Source organism: Mastacembelus armatus, chromosome 12 (genome assembly GCF_900324485.2).
Source record: "Mastacembelus armatus chromosome 12, fMasArm1.2, whole genome shotgun sequence".
In the NCBI taxonomy this organism is placed as follows: domain Eukaryota; kingdom Metazoa; phylum Chordata; class Actinopteri; order Synbranchiformes; family Mastacembelidae; genus Mastacembelus; species Mastacembelus armatus.
Genome location: NC_046644.1, coordinates 9228317 through 9250513, shown reverse-complemented (window position 1 = coordinate 9250513; position 22197 = coordinate 9228317). Strand labels below are relative to the sequence as shown.

The 22197-nt window shown below is 38.4% G+C and overlaps 1 protein-coding gene across 1 annotated transcript in view; it reads left to right on the top strand.

Moving 5' to 3' along the window:
• Positions 1 to 17201: 17201 nt before the first annotated feature.
• Positions 17202 to 22197, top strand: part of ank1b (ankyrin 1, erythrocytic b) — a 54868-nt gene continuing 49872 nt past the window's right edge. Inside the window, exon 1 of the mRNA XM_026297662.1 lies at positions 17202 to 17327. Coding sequence (XP_026153447.1) covers positions 17202 to 17327 — 126 coding nt within the window. The remainder of the gene's footprint in view (positions 17328 to 22197) is intronic.

The window sequence follows — 22197 nt, the reverse complement described above, 5'->3', positions numbered from 1 at the left end:
GTAAATTTTGAAATGAATTATATTTAATTAAAATTTGCACTGTCGTGTTAATACTTTTAAGAAAACTTTGTATTTCACATTATCTAAGCTTGTGTTCGAAAAAGCATCAATTTGAGAGGCATTAAAAAACACCACTTATGCATTGGATTTCTATAAATAAATGATTTAATTGCATGTGCAGCACATTAGGCTCAAAGATTTCTTGTCTAGAAAGTGCAACAGTGCAATGAGTAATTACTGATTTGTGAAGCAAATCCTATGCTGGAAACAGAGCTGTAGGCTTCAGACTGCAGTATTCGACTAAGGTCAAAGCCTTCTTGGCTGGGAAATGGATGGGTGAGAGGTGCAAGGTTGAGAGGATCACAATGCGAAGTACGCAGGGTGTGACCGGCTGCGGGTGGCTAAATGGGGTGATATTAGTGGGAGGTCTAGAACAAGTGATGATGTCATGTATAAGGTGGGACATAAAAGTACGACAAGAGAGGTGGGAGGAGGGGAATAGGAATAGAGAAAGGGAGGGGTTGCACTAGGATCTGCAGTTTATCTGCAATGCATCAATAGCTCTCTCTCTCTCTCTCTCTCTCTCTCTCTCTCTCTCTGTCTGTCTGTCTGTCTCTCTCAGTGTGTACACCGGACAGATGCAGAGTCTTGTAGTTCTTGTAGATGATCGTCTGTGGACAGCTAAGTAGTCGCAGAAATAAAACTGTTCCACATTCTCCTCGCACTGGGATAAAAGCTGGCAAAAACCCAAGAAATAGTTTTGTGACCTCACACACACCAACATTGCAATGTGCACCCACACACACACAAAAAGAAGCTTTCAGACTGGACCTGTGTGGAGCTTGGCAGATATTGGGAGTAAGAATCAGGAGTAAGCAACTTGTCCTTAGGAGTTTGTCATTTGTAGCACAGATTAATAATGGGAATCATTCAGAAAAGAAGACAATGTAGGTTGTAGACTCACAAACGCACAAACCAATAGCTCCGCAGTAAAATTCAATAATACAACCTGGAAAAAAATGTTATAGGTACACTTTCAGCAAGGGAGCCAACAAGCTTTCAGTAAAACGTCAACATGAGTTCTGATCTATCGCCTTCTAATGAATTTATGCAACAAAAGGGAAACCTTGACAGACTAAATTTATTGGCTTCCTGGGTAAATGCAAAACCAATTTAATTCACACACAAAGGCATGGATACACCCACACTTTATATTCCACAAATTTTTTTATGTCCCAGGATGTCCCTGCGATGAAAGGAACCATTCATTTTATGTTAATTAACCAGTGATTTCTATTGTTTACATTTTATGCAGCATTTGGTCCCCCACATATATGATTTAAAGTCTAGTCTGATAATCAAAGTGAGTCAAAAAACTCACTTAATATACTGCAGAATAATAAATTAACATTATATTTTACTTTTCAGAAACATACAGCATTTACTTTTGTTTACTTTGTATGGTAATATGACTCCAACAGTATAGTAACAAAGTGATGCCATATTCTGTTGTTGGCTGTGGACGGTATATGGAACATTTCCTACTGCCTTCATCATGTTTCTGATGTTCTCGATCTCGCCACATGAGCTCCTATTGTTCCTAAAAGATGCATGTCAGCATGTATTGTGCGACTGTGTAAGTTGTCAATATATCTCTGTGGCACTGTCATTGACACAAATTTAGTTACGCATGTTGCAGTTTGCAAACAGTGTAACCTGTCATGTGAGGAGGAAGATCGTGCATTGTGTTGTACCTGCTGTTCTTCAGGGTCATTCAGAACAAATAGGAAGGGCCACACATAGAGAGTTGAACATGCAGCCGTACACAGCACATCAGTGTGCTTCTGTCTTTTTCCGTCTCTCTTTCTCACACATGCTGACAAGGTTTGGCCTCACAATGAGTCTTGAAGAGCTTAGAGCTGAAGTCAGCGGCTTTTCCCGTCTGGAGGAGGAAGTGAATGATCAGCGGAAGCTGAGCAGATTAAACTGAATTACCACACTGAGGGTGACTAGTGTGAGACCCGGTTTAACTATTTCATCAGGGTCAGGTTTTGCTTCTGTGTTCATCTTTCAAGAGCAATACTAGCATTAGCAGCAGGCCAAATATTTGTACATGTACCTGATCTATAGGAAAGGTCTTTGTCAATGACAGCCTACTTGGTCACTCTGAGATACACCCCTGTATGTAAGGCTACTGAAACAGCTCAGTGATTTGAGTTTTAATTCATACTTATTATGTTGCCTTTCCTCATTAAAAATGCGTATTTGAATCACTAGCAGTGTCACATGAGAGCACCTATGTTTAATTTCCAGAGGTCTGTTTATCTGGCTCCAATACCCTGGATCATCTACAGTGGTGTGACATCATGTTTTTAATCTGCAGCCACTCACCACCTTCCTCCTCTGCAACCCTCCTCCCTCCTCTGCTGTCTCCACCCACACGAAACCAGATTCACTGTCTCTCTTTTTATGTCTGTACCCTCCATCATTTTTTAGACATTTTAATGCTATGCCCTCTGTGGGTTGTCTATTCAATACCTGTGCTTCAGGAAATTACCTCAATGCGTACTTTTCTGGTGCACCAGACAAAGGCTGAAGGACTCAGACATAGAATTAGAAAAACTTTTTAAAAATTTTGCAAAAATTGTTTTGACACTACATCACATTTCTTAGGGCACTAAGGACACGTGCACACATATTGTTGTAAACAAATGCATTGCTTTTTTTAAATACTGTTTGACTTGGATGACTCACCTGAATCCTACTAATATGAGTCATCAGATGTTCATTGTGTTGATAACATTTAAATTGCAGCACAAACTGCACTCAAAAAAAGGCGGCTATTTCAGAGTTAGTCTTCAGGTGATGACACTTATTAGTCACATTTTAGTCATTTTTTTAAGTTTAATCAAATTTAGTCATTGAGAAATCATTTTGTTTTCATCAATACTTTCAGTGAAAATGCAGTTTTGGCAACAGATAACTCGTGTTAACAGTACCATCTGCATGCATCCCTTTTCCAGCACAATAACAATGACACATTGCTTTAGTGTACTGACCATGTAGCCTATCTGGCAAACAACTTTCTAGTCCTGTCTCATCTCTTCAATGAAGAAAAAACAAACATTTATTCATAGTGTCTTTCATCAAACATTTGTTTTAGCTCATCAGCGTCTAGTCTTACTCATACCAAACATTTTTTGTCATTGTCTGTTAGAAAAATTAAAACTGCCTATACTTTATTTCATATCAAAGCAACAATATATGAAAACAATGAGACCAATCACGATGTGATAAGACATTTAATGTTAAAGGGAGGTTACTCACCAGGAAGTGAGTTATTCAACTTAGTCCTAACTAAAAATAGTAAAGTATTATTATGATATAAAATAAAGGCATAAAAAATGTAAGGCATTAATACATTGTATGGCTATTTCTTGTTCACCAGACATGATTCTAGAGCCGGTGTTAAGTTTGTCCTTTCTGGGCTACTGTAGAAACATGGTGGCACAACATGGCTGTCTCCATGAAGAGAGACCTGCTCCCTAAGTAGATTTAAAAGGCTCATTCTGAGATTAAGAAAATGCAATGGTTGGTATTTTCCAGTAATTACACACATATTTATGAATACTATTTCATATATTTCATTTCTCCTAATAGATCACTCTTAACTATTAAACATTGAACCTTTGAGTCATAAATCACTCCTACGTACCTTCATGAATGCTGAGCTCCTTGTTAATGACATTCAAGACAAACAATAATTTTGGAATTGAGTTTATAGTTCAAATATTAAAAAAATCTGGGTCATTATGTTTTTTTCAGTGTGTTTCAAGGTTTTATTTTTACCTGCATGTTCATAAATCTATGGTGTGTTGTTTGTGGATGTGTGGCTAGAGAAGAGTGTAAGGTGAAATACACAATGGCATACAAGTGCATGTGTGTATGAGAAATCGAGAATGTGTGTGTGTGTGTGTGTGTGTGTGTGTGTGTGTGTGTACTATAGGTCTGCCTCCAGTTATTTTAAGCCCTTCCAGCATTTCCCTTGGAAGTGTCAATGAGCTGCTGGACAGGCAGGCTGAGGCACAGAGAGGAAAGTGGAGTCATGCTGCAGAGGCTGAGCTGCAGAATCATGATACAGCTGATTGAGGGAGGGAGAGAGGAGGGAGGGGAAAGTGAGCAAAACAGAGGCAGAGAGAGAGAAAGAGAAAAGGAGGAACTGAGTGAGAGCAGATGCATTGAGGTTCATGAAGGTGGGTGCTTGTGTGTGTTGCAGGGATGCTAACTGCTATACATATGTTTAACCATTACGTAAGTGCATTTGTTGCTGCAGCATAAGCAGAACATTGTTGCAATGAAGAGGGTGGTCTCTGTGTGTATTCCCTTTAACTCAACAAATCCTCTTAAATAAACAACTACATTAACTGACTAAGACTGCTTTCTGCTCCTCCATAGCCATTAGCATCCAGTTTAATTTAGGCCACTAAAATATATTTCATAAGGAATAGCATCTGACTGTCAGTGGGACACACACAGGATGGACACTTTAGTGTCCAGTGTACAAGTTAAATGGAGAAGGTGATGGGACAGCAGATACGGTTTTGGTATGTGTAGATTAAAAGTCTGCTAAGTGTGCTTACAAAAATAAAAGCATTTTAGATGTCTCTATGTTAATTCTAACTGCTGTTTCAACAATTGTTTACAAGTTAGATTAACACAACTAATTAAAAACATAGCATCACCCTAGTACTACTACTCAAATACCACTTCTCATTGTGGTTGATGTGGCAAACATGAGCAAAAGCAAACAGTGATGTCTGTATTTACACACTGACAAGACAGAATAAAACCAGCATGACACAGAGGATGAATGTACTGTAAGTCCAGTATTCATTCTTCTTTTAGCTCTGTTTAGTCACTATTGTCTCTCTGCGGTTTGATGCTGGGTTGAGAACATAAAGCTTTGTCAGAATTTTAAAAAAAGGCTCAGTTCTTTTTTCTTTGGAATTAAAGTGGCTGTGATTCAGAGACGTGCTGGAGATAAACGAGTGTACACTTATTTACAGACGGTAATAAATTCACTGACAGTAGTTAACCCCGCTAAGCACCGCTTAGTAATTTGAGACAGTGCATCATGGCAACTGCACTATTACATACGAGATACTAAAATTGTAATGTGAGTGTGTGAGGGCATATAATATCAACAATGTTCCTCAGATTGACAGGAGGACAGTAAGCTTGAGCTTTAATGTGTTGGGAATTTGTTGTTGGGAATTCAGCTAGGCATGTGTTCTTTAGAATGAAGTTATGGGGTTGCTTATGTCAGCATGTCTGCATGTGTGTGATGATGGATGCTGGCTACTTTTATCTTAGTGAAGACGTTGGGCCATTTATAACCTCCTGAGAGGTAAGGGCTTTAGGGTTTAGGTTAATGGTTAAGGTTGAGGATAGGAATGCATTATGAGCTGAGTGTACTCACAGGTGCCATGGTTTATGTGTGTGTTTCGTGTTGAGTGTTTTTGATGCCGGTGACTGGCAGATTTTCCTATAGCGCTACAAGCCAGATATAAAAGCTAAAGTAGAAAAGCACCTTCTGGTCTCTCTTCCTTTTTTCCATTTCTCCCTCATTCTTTTTATGCTTTTTATCCCTATACTATCCACCTTTTCTCCTAATCTCATTATTTTTATTTCTTTCTACTGTTCTCTCTGAGCCCCCACTGCTTAATTTGCATAGATAGGAATACAGTCACTACCCATTTGTGTGAAAACTTTATCTATAAATAGTAGCTCATATTACACTATTACAGTACAAATCTAGATCTATACTTTTAGATAGTAACTGTACAGCGTTATCCATAAAATAGTATTTGCAATTGTATGAGAATACTCATTTAATTCATTTAATTCATTCTGAAACAGCTTCTGAAACTGGTACTATATTATACATAACTACAGACACTCTCTCTCAGTACTGCTTGCTCTTAGTCTAAGAAAAACTGTCATGAGATGCAGAGTACAGATGCATTAAGAGAAAAGAGTGATGTGGGATGGATAGAAGAAAGAGGGGATGTATCTGAAGGGGGGGCATCCCTAATGAAGATGACTCATGGTTCTTGGAGTCTTGCATCAGCTTAGTGTCTCTGCTTTGTTCGTGTAAGAAAATCCCTGAAGTTTGTGCTCCTCATCTTTTATTTGAAATAATCAAATCTTGCAGTTGTCCACATTCCCAATCACCCTTCTCCATTGTGTGAGCTGTGTATATTTCTTCCATGGTGTGATTTTTACATTGTAATGGCTTATAGAAATTACAGTTTATCTGATCATTTATACATCTCGATGCTTCACTGTTGATTTCCTTTCAGGAACAAGAAAGACAAAAATATTTAGAAATTTGTCTTTTATAAGCTAAGCTTCTTACAGCACCCCAATGGTTTTTAACTGAAAATTGGGAAAAAAAAGGCTGATCACTATCACTTGATTTGAATAAAATAATAGTAACAAGTTTGTTTGCACTAATCTCACCTCAGGGGCAGATTGTTGTCACTTGTTATCACAAAATGAGCATTTTAGATTCTGCATTAGGTGTCCATAAAGTTTTGTCAGATGAAGAGGCATAAATAGAGGATGTTCACTTATAATCTCACCTAAACATGATGGAAATTGTAGTAGCATTATTTTGCATATTCTTCCAACATTTGACATTCCTCCAAAGCAGAAGTGCCAGTACTCACACAATGACACATATATAAAGAACGACATCAACTGGCGTATTAATGTCATTTGATAATTCATAAAGCATAACACTTTTTTTCTGTCTAATCCTAAATATACTCTATAATCCTCCCCTTTTGAAACGCAGGCTAAGATTTTGTGTGGTCAGGCTGTATAGCAATAAAGTTGAGTAAGATGTGTCTTTAGTTTGAGTCACACAACTCTGACTATTGAACAAAACCAATTGTGCTGAAATCAAAATGTAAAAATTTCAGTAAAAAAGTAATTTGACTTCATGTAGTAGGTATGATAGAGAATGCTTTACAGACCAAATGACTCACACTTAATAGGTAGTGAAAGTCAGCCCAAGAACATTTTTATTTCATATCATGTTGTTTACAAGTTTAATGATCCACTTTCACCATCTGCTGATCAATTTATTTATTTACTTCCAGCCATCCATGTATTGCAGCAAGTGGCTTGAAATGAAATGGATCACAGTCATGTCTGCACATTAAAGAAAGCAAAATTGACAGTATTCAGACAGTGGATTGTTTGCTAAGAGTTTTCAAGGGTTGGATCATTTCAGTTCTATTAATTAATCAAAAACACTTTGGGAACTTGAGTAGAAGTTCTAGCAAAAACAAAAAGAGCCCTCTGAAGTAGATATAAAGTGGGATATAGTTTAAGAGACACAAAAGACTTCCTTAGACATCCCTAACAGAGACACAACACACATTTTTAGCACATACACTATGATGAAGTGAGCAACAAATGCATGTAAATCTCTAAAGATGAACAAAAACAAAATATTACAGCCCAGTCCCCTGGTTGGCTGGCTCAGTCTGATGTGCTAAAATGCTCAGCCATGAGAGACACTCCAGCTTTATCAGCATATATTTCATTTCCTCTGAAGAAGGAGAGATGAACAGGGGGATGGGGAGGGTGGGGCTCACATTTTATTTTGGGTTTGGGAAGTGTGTTCCCCTGTGCATGAAGTTTCTTTTCTATAGAGTCCCAGCACTCTTTCTCCTTTTTGTTTTTTGCAGCATTGTTATTTATGCTCTTTCCACATCTCGTTTTCTCATAATTAACTCTTTAAAGACAAACTTGAGCCCAATCAAAAACGTAAAATATATACAAATGTAAAATTAAAATATAAAAATACATAAAGGTTTTATTAGTCATGACTGATCCTATTACAGCTGCACTGAGCCTAAGGTTAGAATATCTCGGAGATCTCATCAATAATTAAAAAGCACATTCACTGGTGAAGCAGGTCTGATGCAGCCAGGCACCAGTGCTGATTGTAAAACACCACAACAACACAACAATTCACACAAACAAAAGAAGTGAATCATTTTGTTTTAGCTTGTGCTGAATTTAAAAATGTTCTTTACCTTGGAGAAAGTTATCAGACAAATATAGCTTAACTTTTATCCAAGGTAAGAGTTATTTTCAAAAAACCCAACAAGATGTACACAACAGTATTTTTGTATAAGTTGGTATAAACTGATTTTTATGTAGAGCTTGCTGTGCATAGTCAAGGGAGCAGGAGCCTATTTATACTCACCAAACCTGTACACATGTACATGTGTTACCCCTGACAAACAGCCCACTGGTTTTAAAGTCTTGAGCTCTAACACAAATTAAGTTCAGCTTTAGGTAGTGTTTATTTAATTTAAGTAGATTATTGACCCACTATCTGGAGTCTGCCACTCATGGAATTGTGGGAAATGGACAAGAGAGACAAGGGCCTGCAAGGTGAATCAATGTGAAATCAAGTCAATGAGTTGAGCTGTTGGTAAAACACGTGCTGTAGGTAGGTATTGAGAACTGTCGGGCATTGCAGACGCAAAAGTGGTCAGAACAACAAAGGTGACTATGTAAAGACAATGAAAATGCCAAAATAAAATAAAATGAACAGAAAAAAAATCAACAATCAATCTCTTTTTTTCTCTGTCTTCCTTTGGGACTTTATTTACATTTGCCCTTTTATCCCTCTCACCTGCCTTGTATTGTCTCTTTCTCATTTCCTTTAAAAGCAAACACAGCTCTCCTGATAGCAAAAGCAGCAACATTATCAATTACTCCCCTTCTCCTGCACCAAATAACCCCACCCCCCATACCCCACCCTTGCAGACACAGCACATTTTCCTGGCCTGGAGCAAACGAGAGAAAAAGGGAGGGAGGGTAAAAGATGCATACATGCACAGCAGGAGCAGGACTTCAGGATATGCTGGTGAGGATCAATAAAATGATGCATGTTTAAAATTAATATTTGTTATGTGAAGTCCAGTGATTATTAATTGAATACAGAAATACTTGCAACAAGTGGAAATAGATGACAGTGACACAGACACATGAATTTAGGTCCAACCAACTTTGCTACTGTAATGTTCATACTAAGGTATGAGAAAAGTTGTTTTAGAAATGTGGTACACTGACATAGAAACGGTACACAGAGAGACTACATCTGAACTGAATTACCCCAAAAGGACAGAAAAAGAAAGAAGCAGCCAGTGTTAACAGCAGTTTAAATAATAGAGTACAGTACAGTAATAGATACAACAAATAGGGAAAAGTGGTTTCTTCAAGGCAAGTTAGTTTGTTCAAAAACATATTACTAACCCATACAAAATGATGCTCACAGCATAACAACAGCTTTAGACCAAATTCCATGCAATACTTCCTTAATTAGTTTGTCTTAAGTTTAAAATTTAACATTTATACTGAAGAAAATAAATACATTTTATATGTTTTTTGTTTATTGCTAGCCCTATGATAGACTGGTGACCTGGCCGGGCTGTTCCCCACCTCACACCCAGTGTCGTCACCACATCAGCCCATCCCCCTCAATTCCATTTTTTGCAGTTACATATTTCTTGCTGCCTCTTTTACTGACATTTTGTGTTTGCATGTGTCCAGTCGTCCCCCCCAACACATGTAACATGACGTAGCATTCCTCCAATACACCTCGTATCCTGTTTCCACCTTTGCCCTGCCTACTACTGCCTCCTTCCGTGTGCCGAGCCAACGCCCAGTTGCTGCAGTGCAGCTCACTTCCCTGTTTCTGAAAGCTCTGCCCCCTCCCTCTTCTGATATGAACAGCCTTGCCTCTCTCTCTTTCTCTCTCTCTACCTCTTTGTCTCTGTCTCTCTGCAGTGAGACAGTGAGGGGACGACGTGACATTGAAGGTTCTGTGCCACTCTCCAGCTCAAACCTGCACTGGCCAATAAAAAAGTGTATATTTACCACTTGTAGCAATTACGCTTGTAATTGTAAAAAACTTTAATTTATTGGTTCATAAAGACTTATTCATAAAACACGAGAGGAAAAAACTAGACCAGCAGTTATATTTATCTTTACAAACACTGCAGCAGACAAACATCTGTAACTTTATATTACTTCTTCCACCTTTACTACTCTCTTAGCAAAATTAATGACACCAGACTCAGAGATCATCTAAATGAATGTTTAATTTGTTGAAAGTTCAGAGTAGTTTGGGATGTTTGTTTTTTTTTTTTTGTTTGTTTTATTCGTCCCTGAGACTTTAATGACTTTAATGGCCAACTACTGAAGCACAATATATTTCATTGCCCCAGTAGAAGTGTTGACGTGATAAAAGACTGTTATGTAAACCAGTGTTAGGGCTTTGGAAGTAATTGAAAAGTGAGGAGGCACGAGAATTAGATTGGATCTTGTGAGAAAGATGAGACTCATCACAAAGAGGGAAGAATAGCTTGAAAGAAATTGCTGGTGTTAGTGATGGAAAAGCAGCTGCTATTTCCTTTAAAAGACAGAAGGCCTTAGTCGAGTCTCATAGAAAACATGCAGCATGTAGCATTACTGTTTGACTGCCACATATGACTGATGAGAACAGCTATATTTCCATAAGCAGACTTCGACTGATTTAAAAGACATGAAAGTGGCCAATATAGTTCTTTTATACCAAATCTATAAATGTTTAACAAAGTGTATAGTAACTCATGGTCTTTATCTGCTTGAAGACCATAAGAAGTTTTTGTTTTCTACAACTTTAAGCAAAAAGAGTTATAAATATCCATCCAGCCATTATCTATACCCACTTATACCTACAGGGTCACACTATCCCAGCTCTCTTTGGGTGAAAGGCAGGGGTACACCCTGGACAGGTCACCAGTCCATGACAGGGCCACATAGAGACAAACAACCTCACACACTCACACTCACACAAGATGTTGTGTAAAGTATTACTCTTCAACTTCATGGGTTATGATTTGAGACTTGTGCTTATCTTGATGATATCACATAGACTGCACTGAATACACTGCACATTGTTCCTTTAATTCTTTTTGCATTAGGGGTTGCCATTGCTTTTGTAGCTTAGTGATCATGGTAATGGCTCATGCCACGTAAGTTCCCATTAAATCATGACATACTGTGTTATAGCCTAATGTATCATGTGCCACTATATTCCATTATATCCCGTCATTCCCTGTCCTTTCCCATCACATCATCTGCTGCTGCTGCAAAAAAAAAATCCACTTGCTTTGTTATATTTCAAGCAGCAATTTGAAGAGGATCTCTTCATATCAGCTGTACCTCTTAGTCTACGGAACAAGATATTTGCTATTGGCAGTTTGCAGAACCACACATTTACTGTAATGCAACTCTATTTAAAAAAAGAGGCCCGGTCAATTTATTGCATTGATTGAGACCAGGGTGAGTCTTGTCCTCAAGTGTCTCAGGCCCTGCCAGGTAATCCAAGCCTCACAGTTCAGCAAACCTCCCAGCAGCAGGGCGAGGAAGGCAAGGCTGCAGCTTCACAGTAGAAAAGACTAAATAATCTGCTGCTGGGTTCTGTGGTGATTTTCTACACCTTCAAGTGTCTCTTTTATTTTTTCAAACAAACTAATGACAGAGTTTTGGATGCTATGCAGAGGTGTGAATACAAGGCACAAGAATAAATCCAATATCTACAATTAAAAGCTGCTAAATATGAGACCTGTCCCATCAACACCTGCTTGATGAAAGCTCTTTGACAATGAAAAAAGAGACATTATAAACAACACAGAATAGTGTAAGGGCTACCTGACCTCATCAGCATGTAAGATGGAAGGAGAGAAAGTTAGCAATATTCTTTGGGTTGACAGGAAGCTGGTCTGCAGCATTATGGTGTCTTGGCTTCCACAGGGGTGACTCTGAGATAATTTCTGGGTGTCTGCCAAGTGCTTTTCACCCCTAAGCACTTTGATTCTCACAGAGTGGATCTAGCATGCCCAGTTCCAATGATCTATGATTCCTGATGGATGAGCAGTCATGCACTGCATGAGATTAAATAGAGCACTGTGATTCTGTGCCTTTTCCTAAAGCCATTTTCTTTGTGGCAGCATAAATCAATTGCAGCAATCAAATTCTTATGATCCATTCAAATGTACAGGAGACATCCAAAGAATGTGTTATAAAGGCAAGTGCTTTGGTCTTAAAAAGAATAGTTAGACATTTGGGAAAATGTGTTATTTGCCTTCTGCTCTGAATTAGATGAGTAGATTGATGGAATTTTCATGTCTGTATGCTTGGACTGAAGCTATAGCCTGGAGAGTCTTATCTAAACTTTTGAACCTAGTCAGTATCTGTCCAAAACAACAAAAAAAGTGACTGTCTGGCTTCTTTACTGGTTGCCTGGTAACCTCATGTCGATGTCAAGACGCCCTTGAGTTCTGTAGTCATGTTATTTCAACTCTGCCGAGCATTGCTAAATAGAGCCAGCGATTCAGCTCTTTAGCCCTCTTATAGTTGTAAAGGGCTTTGATGCTGGTTTATATTAAGGCAGATGCACAATGAAATCACAAAAGGCATTTGATTTTACTCAGCAGTTCAAATACTGCACCCAAGGGCAGCTGGAGGGTGTAGGTTTCATTCTGAGGTTTATTTAACTACCAAGGTCCTTCACACAGCCAAAAAGATTTAATTTTATTTTGAAATGAAGAGATTATGGAGACCAACATCTGATAGTTTTTTTTACAAAGATGAAAATGTTTAAGTGACCACTGCTTAATGCTGATGTTAGACATTGTAGATATTGGCAATATTTCTTAATAGCTACAATGACAATAAATTGTTGACACAAGATAACAGCCCCACAACACAGAAAACAAGAGACAGATAAATGGACAACAAGCAGAGGCAGAGATCTTTTCTAATTAAATAGCTTCTTATATCATATTTTGCTTACATTTTGGTCATGACATCAGTTTTGTTGCAGATCTCTGTGTGCTGATATTTCTGCTCAGTGCATTCTCCTCAGTGTCCAGTGTCAGGCTCATGTATTGAATCTTTGCTGACACCTACAGTTTCAAGCGTGTAAGTGTGTTGAGTTGTGTGCTACAATGCTGCTACAACCACAGGGGAACAAAACTGCAATAGGAGCAGCTGCAGTAATAATTGTAGTTTAGATAATTGCTAAAGCATTAAAAAAAACAAAAATAAAACGAGAAAAGAATTTTAAATTTCTTGTGAATGTTTTATAATCATATTTGGTCCCAAAACAAATTATACATCCAACACTCACACTTTTCTCTTTCTACCTAAACTTCTACCTCCACCCTTTATTCTCTTCCATACCAAACTGTAAATGCTAATGAATTTTGACATAATCCCAAGTAATTTGATGAAAAATCAAATTAAGGTGAAAATAAGGTGAAGAGAAAGACATGTCCTCTGTTCCACATGCTCAGCCTCTCTCCTTAGTTCAGAGAAAGCTGAGGACTGGCTGAGCCCCAGAATGCAAGTCATCGTCAAGGACGAAGCCTAGGGGATACAGAGTCTGTTTTGGCATCAGGCCATATGGCATGTGATAAAATTGGAAAGACACTGCAAAACAGTAGGCAATTCAGGGATATTAAACAAATAAAATATAATATATATATAAAATGTAATATATATAAAATAATAAAAACAGGAATAATAAAAACAAGCAACAAGATCTAAAAACATAAAAAGATAAATGTAAAATATAAAAATCGCAAAATAATGATAAATAAATTTGACCTAAATGGTCATAAAAAGTCATTGTGCTGGCACTGAAATAGAAACCTGCCATTACCAATTTCATACATTCATATTTATATGCCTGATTTTATTAACATCCTAACAAACTACTGTCACGTGTGTCTTCATGAAGAAATCCAGTGAAAAGCAAATTAACCTAAATGTTGCACCCATGGAGCTCCATGGAGGATATGCTAAAGGAAATAAAACATATGGTTGCAATAGCAATCAGCTGCCACCGGATGATGCTATAACATTGTGAACATGAGATGGCCCCAGAGGTTGAAGTGCAGCTTGATGCTTTAAATAGCAACAGTATACTTTTAAATCTCAGCAGTGTCTACTCATGAATTACCATCCACAGCAGTTTAATCTACTAAGGAACCTAACTTCCTGACTCCACTGTAATTATAAATGAAGGTGATCCCTAATCCACTCCTATAGCCACTGCAATACTGGTCAGTTTCTTTTAGATTTCATTTTCAAAGTCCTATCACTGATCATATGTTGACTTGTGTAGTAATGGTTATGCAACATCTTTGGGAGGGTTCAACAGCACACGGGAGAAAAATTTTAGACAGCAGTTCCCATGATGTAATGGTGCTGGTGCTTGGATCCCTAACAACAACAACAATAACAACAACAATAATAATAAACCCAAATGAACCTTAAAACTGATCAGAATTTCTTTTTTTTTTTCATTATTTTGAAAGTCACAGTAAGAAAAAGTGTGTTTTTGTAAAAGATTGAAATCAAATGACCAAGTTTTAATTGAATTATGACTTTTCTTTACCGTGTAGCGATATTTACTTAGCCTGATCCTAGAAGGCCTTAATAAATTATCCCCACACAGACACAATTTAGCTGTGTAATTTACATAATCTCATAGTGTGAAGAACATGTACAATGAAACAGTCAATTAGAGCAATAAGAGTTTTTATATAATGTCCATGGTCTTCTATACTGTTCATTAAATTACATTTTGAATAGATGTACACCATACTAAAGTACACCACAGGAAAACTGTGTTGATGAAATCTAGTTGTTTAATAGGAAAGCAAGGCGCTTGAACGCAACATCAGTCTGCGCATGCGTATACCCGAGATTAGATGTATACAAGTAGCCGAAGTTAACCGAAAACAAACAAATGTTTGTTTAGTTTGAAGAGTTAAAATGTGTAGAAAACAGGTTATTTGGACATAGTATTATTGTACATACAATGGTCGTACACATGTAACGTCATGCACGAAGATTATTGTATTTTAGCTATTTCATTTTAGCTAACTAACTTAGCTTGTGTCGTTAGCTGGCTAACTCAGCCAGCACCTTAAAGTTGACGTCAGTGTAGGACCACTTGTCTAAACATTTACAATGGTGGGAGTAAATAGCCAATTAGCAGCCCAAGGTAAGTACTAATTACCAAAATATTAGGCAAGCAACTTCCCAAATCCTGTCACAAGTTTGCTTTCTTGAAGTGCCTTTCAGAAAAAAAAACACATGCTTATTTATTTAGGCTTATTTATTTATTTTTTGTTACTGTGACACTCCCTGAGTGGAGCTAATTGTCATGTACAGGGCATGAGCTTGCACAAGGTGAATGGGTGTGGCATTACAAAGAAATCCATACACTGGACTGAAGTCATTGTGGTGGCAGGTCAGTGAAAAGATGTGTGCCTGCCAAAGACCATTCGACACATTACTGGATTACTGTGGCACCATCTGTCCTATTCACAGAAAACCTTAGCCTGTTTAATCATGAATGTAAGCAGCATTTCAATGTGGAATTTACAGTGACTAGTCTGGTTACACTGACGGCTATTTCGCAAAACCATCCACCTCTTTAGGCAATCCTAGACTGCAGTGGAGGCTAGGGCATACTTGTGTGTATTACCTATTGCCTAATAGATCCATTAGTATCTGGGGAAGGGAAATACAAGGCTGTCAGTCAAATTAATGCACAGTGAAATGCAGACACACAGTTAAAGAGGTACACTCACTGTAAAAGTTAGGGTTTATCTTAGCTGGCAAAGGGGAAATGTCACTGTTGAGAGACTACGTTTAAATAGCCACTTTCAGGAGATCAGGTATAAAATCCAGTGTTAATTTATGGCCCCTGGAAATATAAAACGTATGCATTCCTGTTTTTCTAATATTTGTTGAAGGATATGCTATGTTAGAGTGCAACATCATTCTGCAGAGCAGTGATGTTGCAAGGGTGAGAGGGATATAATAAATAGCTTGATGTTGAACAATGAACTACAGAGCCTGGAATAAAAATAAGATACTGTAAATAAGATTATAGATAAATAGGACCATTTTGTAAGTCATTATTTGAAGCCATATAGGTTTAATTTCCTTTATGTGTTCAGTATCTAACATTAAACGGAACGACTAGTTAGTACTACTCTTCCTAAGTTTTGTAGCATTTGTTTACTGAACATCAGAACATGCAACAATCACTGTGCTTTGATTTTATTCTTATTTTACCACCTGTTTATGTTTACTCATTCACTATTAATGCATGCAGGAGAAGTAGTGAAATGAAAAGGGGGGTGGGGGGGGTTAATCAAGCATTCATGTTGCTGTTTTTTTCAGTCTCTGCTTTTAGCACTAAAACGTTGGAGAAGTAGGCTGTTAATATATTGTACCATGTTTCCATACAACCCTAACATCAGTCTGTGCTACCCAAAAACTGAGTTATGTAAAGAATCACTTCACAGATTAGCAAGCACTCTCAATGCTGTTCTTTCTGTCCATCTGTTTGCAGGAGGGAGGTGCCATGGAAAAGCCATGGTCAAAGAGAGCGAAGACTAGAGAAAAAATTAATTTGAAGGCATTCCGCAGCTCTGGCACCCTCATCTTTTGTATCTCACTTATGCAACTCGCAGCGGCAGGTGTTGTGAAAGAAAAGCCTTTAGCAGAGAAGGAAACGGTGAGGCAGAGCAACAAGAAGAAGAGGACATTTGACAGTTAAAAAAGGGGGAGTTCTGCAGCAGGATCTCCATCATGCTCAACACAGGACTGCGTGACTGTTCTGTGTAAGCAGAGGGAGAGGGAGGAGAGAGGAGCAAAGGGAGGAAGGTAGGAAAGAAAGAAGGGGGAGGGGAGGAAATTCAGTGCAGTGCAAACTGACTGTATGAGTAGCAGCCGCGGCACAGGCAGCAGCATCAGCACCACTAGCTGTAGCATCTTCCTTTGTGGCTGCTGGTGGCTGCCTTGTAGCTGCTGTAGCATCAATAATCATCCATTTACACACACAAATATCTCGACACAGACATTCCTACTGCCTGCCTTACACACACATGTCGTGCTGGCCATCAGAGAAGAGGTAGTAGGTGACGGGGCTCGGGGGACAGAGGGGCACAGGAAGAGGAAACAGGGACGGCTGGTGGTAGTGCAAACAAGAGGAGGGCTGGCGCGACGGTGACTGGAGCAGCAGCAGCAGTAGCAGCGGCACCATGGCGCAAGCTGCCAAGCAGCTCCGCAAGACCAAGGACCTCGCAGAGGCCGCCGCCCAGGAGCAGAGGGAGAAGGAGGAGGAAAAGATAAAAAAGAGGAATCGATCCAGGGACCGCAGGCGCAAGGTATGGCTGACAGTCTCAAGAGACAGGAGAGGTTACGGTGTTGCTTACATCTATCTTCCCCCTCTACCTGATTTTCTCTATCTTTCTAGTCTCTCTCTCTCTCTCTCTCTCTCTCTCTCTCTCTCTCTCACACACACTGCATCTATTGTGCATGTTCGGTGAGGGTGCAATTATACATGCACAATTACACAGTTGGTCTTGTGGCCTCAACTGGTGTATGTGTGCTGCAAGTGTATGTGTGAAGGCTAACCAGTCAAGTACATATGCTCTGGTACAGGTTGGGTTTGCTTGGTCAGATATTTAGCTATAAAAGAGGCTGATGATGGTTGTTATGCTGTTGGAGGTGTGAACAATATAGGTTGCTGGCCAAATAAAGGAGTCTTATTTTCACATGACAAGCATTTGTGGGGATTTCAGTCTTACATGCGTGCAGCTCATTCACATTATTGCAATGCAAGTTCAGTGTACTCCACATACTGTACATGTATGTTTACACATATCACATCACCAATAACATGCTGCTTTAACATTATGTTTTAGGCTGTCCTACACAGCTGACTTGGTCTTAGATTTTGTGTCTTCCCCCATATTACAGATTTTTTTCATTGGGGGTGATGCAAAATGGAGGGAGAAGATGGAGGTACACTAATAATAGATGCAATTTTAATCCATCTGTCTATCTTTTTGGGCTACGTGTATTGTTCATTGATCTAAATCTAAGCTAGCATATACAACATTTGCTTCTTATAGGATCAGTTAAGCAGAAAATTAATATTTAAACGTGTTGTCACAGACAACACATGTAGAATATCAACCTGCAGAGGAAGGAGAGCTTTCATTCATTCCTCTGTGTCACTTCTCTCCTGCAACCGTGCTCTACCTGCGCCTCTGGGTGCAGATTTTACTGGGGTTGTGCCTGCTTGCACTCATGCTTAACAGCACCAAAATTTATGAAAATACACCTTCTATTGTAAAAGGTAATTGTTGGTGACCAACTTTAATGAATTTTATTCCTTAATGTAATCTACAGCATGATAAGAGGTCATACAGTGGACTTCCAGCACTATAATCAGCTTGTTTACTATTCATTGATGAAACTACAAAACTGTAGTAATGAAAATGTAGTGATATACTGAGATATTGTTTTTTTTCTACAGCAAAAGAGAATCTCCTGTGTTAGCTGTATATTTTTAGCAAAGTAGTCCCTCTATTTATTACCCATTAATATTTTTGAATTTTTTAAAAATCTGATTTATATGAATAAATGATAATATAGGAATTGATTTTCAAAATAGAACAATATGGTGAATACAATGTAACTAGCAAACCCTGATTGTGAACCTATGTGAAACAAAAAATGTATTTAGTTTGGAATATCAAGATTATTGCAGTCTTTTCCTGGGTTTTACAAGCTTAAGCCATAACTCATGCAGCAATGAGGGAGTTTCTGTAACAAGAAAGTCCATCTCTGCTTCACTGGTCCTAGAGGCCTTTTTCCCTCACTCTCACCTCAGTCATCAACCCTGCCACTTTGTCTCTGTGTTCACTGTGTATCTCTCTCTGAATCTGTCTTTCTTCCTCTATTAGATTGTTGCTATATACACAGAGGGAATGAGGAAGCAAGTCAAAGAGACAGTGAGGGAAAGGGTAGGCTCAGGCAGGTCTTAATGTTCTGAGGATGTTAATTAGCTCCATTCTATGTAAATTAAACTTGGCAGCATGGCATCGCTCTCTTCCACTCCTCCCCTCACTCAAAGGTCATCCGCTACAGTGCCAACAGAGATCCTATCAGATGGACTGGACAGTAATGTAGTTTGGGAATCTGCCAAGAAAGTGCACAGGAATTCTGCTAGCTCTGCTGGCTAAGGTGCATCTCATGCAACTGAAAAGTCTAACAGGAATGAATGTGTGACCTCTGTTTGCTATTTCTTGCTCATTTCCCGTCTTCATGGTTATCTGTTAAAATATATATATATTTGAGAGGAGAATAGGAGCAGAAATGTTACTGAGGCAGTTTTTTGGGGGCCAATCACAGTTTAGGTCTTTTAACATTGGGTATCTTTTGATAACGAGTTTTGACACGCACATATCTGACACATTCAAACAACAGATGTGGAGTCCTAATGCACACCTTTTTCAGGACCCTGTTGATGAAAATATTGAAGGTCCTGTTTTGAAACTGTTAACAAGATCATTTTAGATTAGTGATATGAAAACATTTCAGCCAGATAAGACATGTTTAATTTTTCTCTGTTTTGCAGTTAGTCTTGGAATTAACATTATGTAGCGGTAGCTGATATGACCTTCCACCAGCAACATTTGCCATTTTAAATAATGAAAGTTAAATTTGTCACAGGATTAAGAGGAAAAGTTGCTACCAGGATGTTTTGTACACTGCTCTCATGTTTCCAAAGAATTTTACACACTCACACAAGCTAAATTTTGTGGAATACCTTTAGAGCCTGGCAGTCAAGGACGAAAAAGTTTTTGTATAGGGTACGTAATTAAATGATTGTGATAAATACTACGAATGGAATAACATGAATGAAGTACATAAAAATTCTCAAAACGGCACTAGTGATTGTTCATGGGTTTATTTTCAGTGTAACCAATGAGAAACCAATCTAGGACATGAAACCTATTGTATTATTTGAGCATGAGGCTTCTTGGGCATGTACATTGTCCTGTTTCCTGCAGGGCTGCACTTAATACAATGGGTCCAAAGATCTGCTAATGGATAGTGTGTGCTTTTGTGTATATGTGTGTTCATGATTTCAAAGGAGCTGCATGTGTACATGTGTGCATATGCAGTTGGTGTGTGTGAGAGGGTGAATTATCAGGGCTTCGGAGTATCTCATTTTACTTTTATGTAACCTTATGGATACCCAAACCCTAATTAGCCAAGAGCGTCTTCTGTGTCTTTCCCTCTTTCTTTGTCTCTCTGCCCACTTTTGTCCTCAGACAAAACAACACAGCAGATAATCATATTTGAAGAGCTTTTCAGTGATGCATAATAGTAATTAAAAGTTGTATCATCTGCATAAAAGTAATTCTAAATATTTTTCAGACGAGTAGAAAAATAATCCCTCTTTGGGTGTTGTTATATACCAGAGCTTTGTTATTTAAAATCATGCCTCCTGTCCTAAAGAGATTTTAATATCACCTATCATAACCACAGTGGTTAGTGTTTCACCCCCCTTCTTGATAATAGTTACAGCAGCAATTATCTAAAGTTTTTCAGTGAAATCACTGGTCCTCCTGTAATTAAAATCCCATCCAGAGTACAGTCCTTAGAATTAAAGCGAATCTCTAATTTTTTTCTTCTGCAAAAGTTGCTTCTTTTTATATTGTTTGTATGTTTTATTAATTTAATGGAGGGAAAGACGCTAAAACCAATATCAAGCCCTATTTGAAAATGAATATGTTAAGGGGAGAATAAAGCCATGCTTTAGACCTCATAAAAGTTCATCAAACGTTGTAATACTGGCTATAGTTTTTAGTTTAGTTTTTTTTTTTTTAATTATGCAGTGTACCATATATACACATGTCACTGGAATACTTTTATAGTGAAGCTGATTCTCAAAGTTTTGTAGCATCATTTATTCTATGATTTCTAAGCAGATGTTATGATATTCTTGGGGAATATATTTCACATTCATTGATATCAATATGTCTGTGTTAAGACTTAATACTCAGAGAACAATTTTTAAATTCACCTCATGCAGTATCTTTGTCTCCTCTTCAACTCTCCTACACCTCCTTGAGGATTTTTTTTCTCTTTTCTTCTTTGTCCCGATGAATGTCAGTTATTGCAGACCATATCCTGTAATTTTGGTGTTTAAAACTGAGTTAAATTACCATGAACTGTGGGAATATTTTATCCCCCTCACCTGTCCCTACAACCCGCTCACATTACGTTTTCGCGTTTAGCTGCTTTAGTTAGCGGTTTACTTTGTCATTTAGTAGACATGTAGTGTTTGAGTTAATCAGTACATATTTTTTTAAAATGCCTGCACAGAGGGCTGATAAGATTAGTAAAACTCTGTTCTACAGCAAAACACAATTGCTGCTGCTAGTGCTAGTAAAAACGTTGTTTGTGTTCTTGCTACAAGATACAGTGGGTACGGAAAGTATTCAGACCCCTTTAAATTTTTCACTCTTTGTGTCATTGCAGCCATTTGCCAAAATCAAAAAAGTTCATTTTATTTCTCATTAATGTACACTCAGCACCCCATCTTGACAGAAAAAAACAGAAATGTAGAAATTTTTGGAAATTTATTAAAAAGGAAAAACTGAAATATCACATGGTCATAAGTATTCAGACCCTTTGCAGTGACACTCATATTTAACTCACATGCTGTCCATTTCTTCTGATCCTCCTTGAGATGGTTCTGCTCCTTCATTGGAGTCCAGCTGTGTTTAATTAAACTGATTGGACTTGATTAGGAAAGGCACACACCTGTCTATATAAGACCTTACAGCTCACAGTGCATGTCAGAGCAAATGAGAATCATGAGGTCAAAGGAACTGCCCAAGGAGCTCAGAGACAGAATTGTGGCAAGGCACAGATCTGGCCAAGGTTATAAAAGAATTTCTGCAGCACTCAAGGTTCCTAAGAGCACAGTGGCCTCCATAATCCTCAAATGGAAAAAGTTTGGGACGACCAAAACTCTTCCTAGACCTGGCCGTCCAGCCAAACTGAGCGATCGTGGGAGAAGAGCCTTGGTGAGAGAGGTAAAGAAGAACCCAAAGATCACTGTGGCTGAGCTCCAGAGATGCAGTAGGGAGATGGGAGAAAGTTCCACAAAGTCAACTATCACTGCAGCCCTCCACCAGTCGGGGCTTTATGGCAGAGTGGCCTGACGGAAGC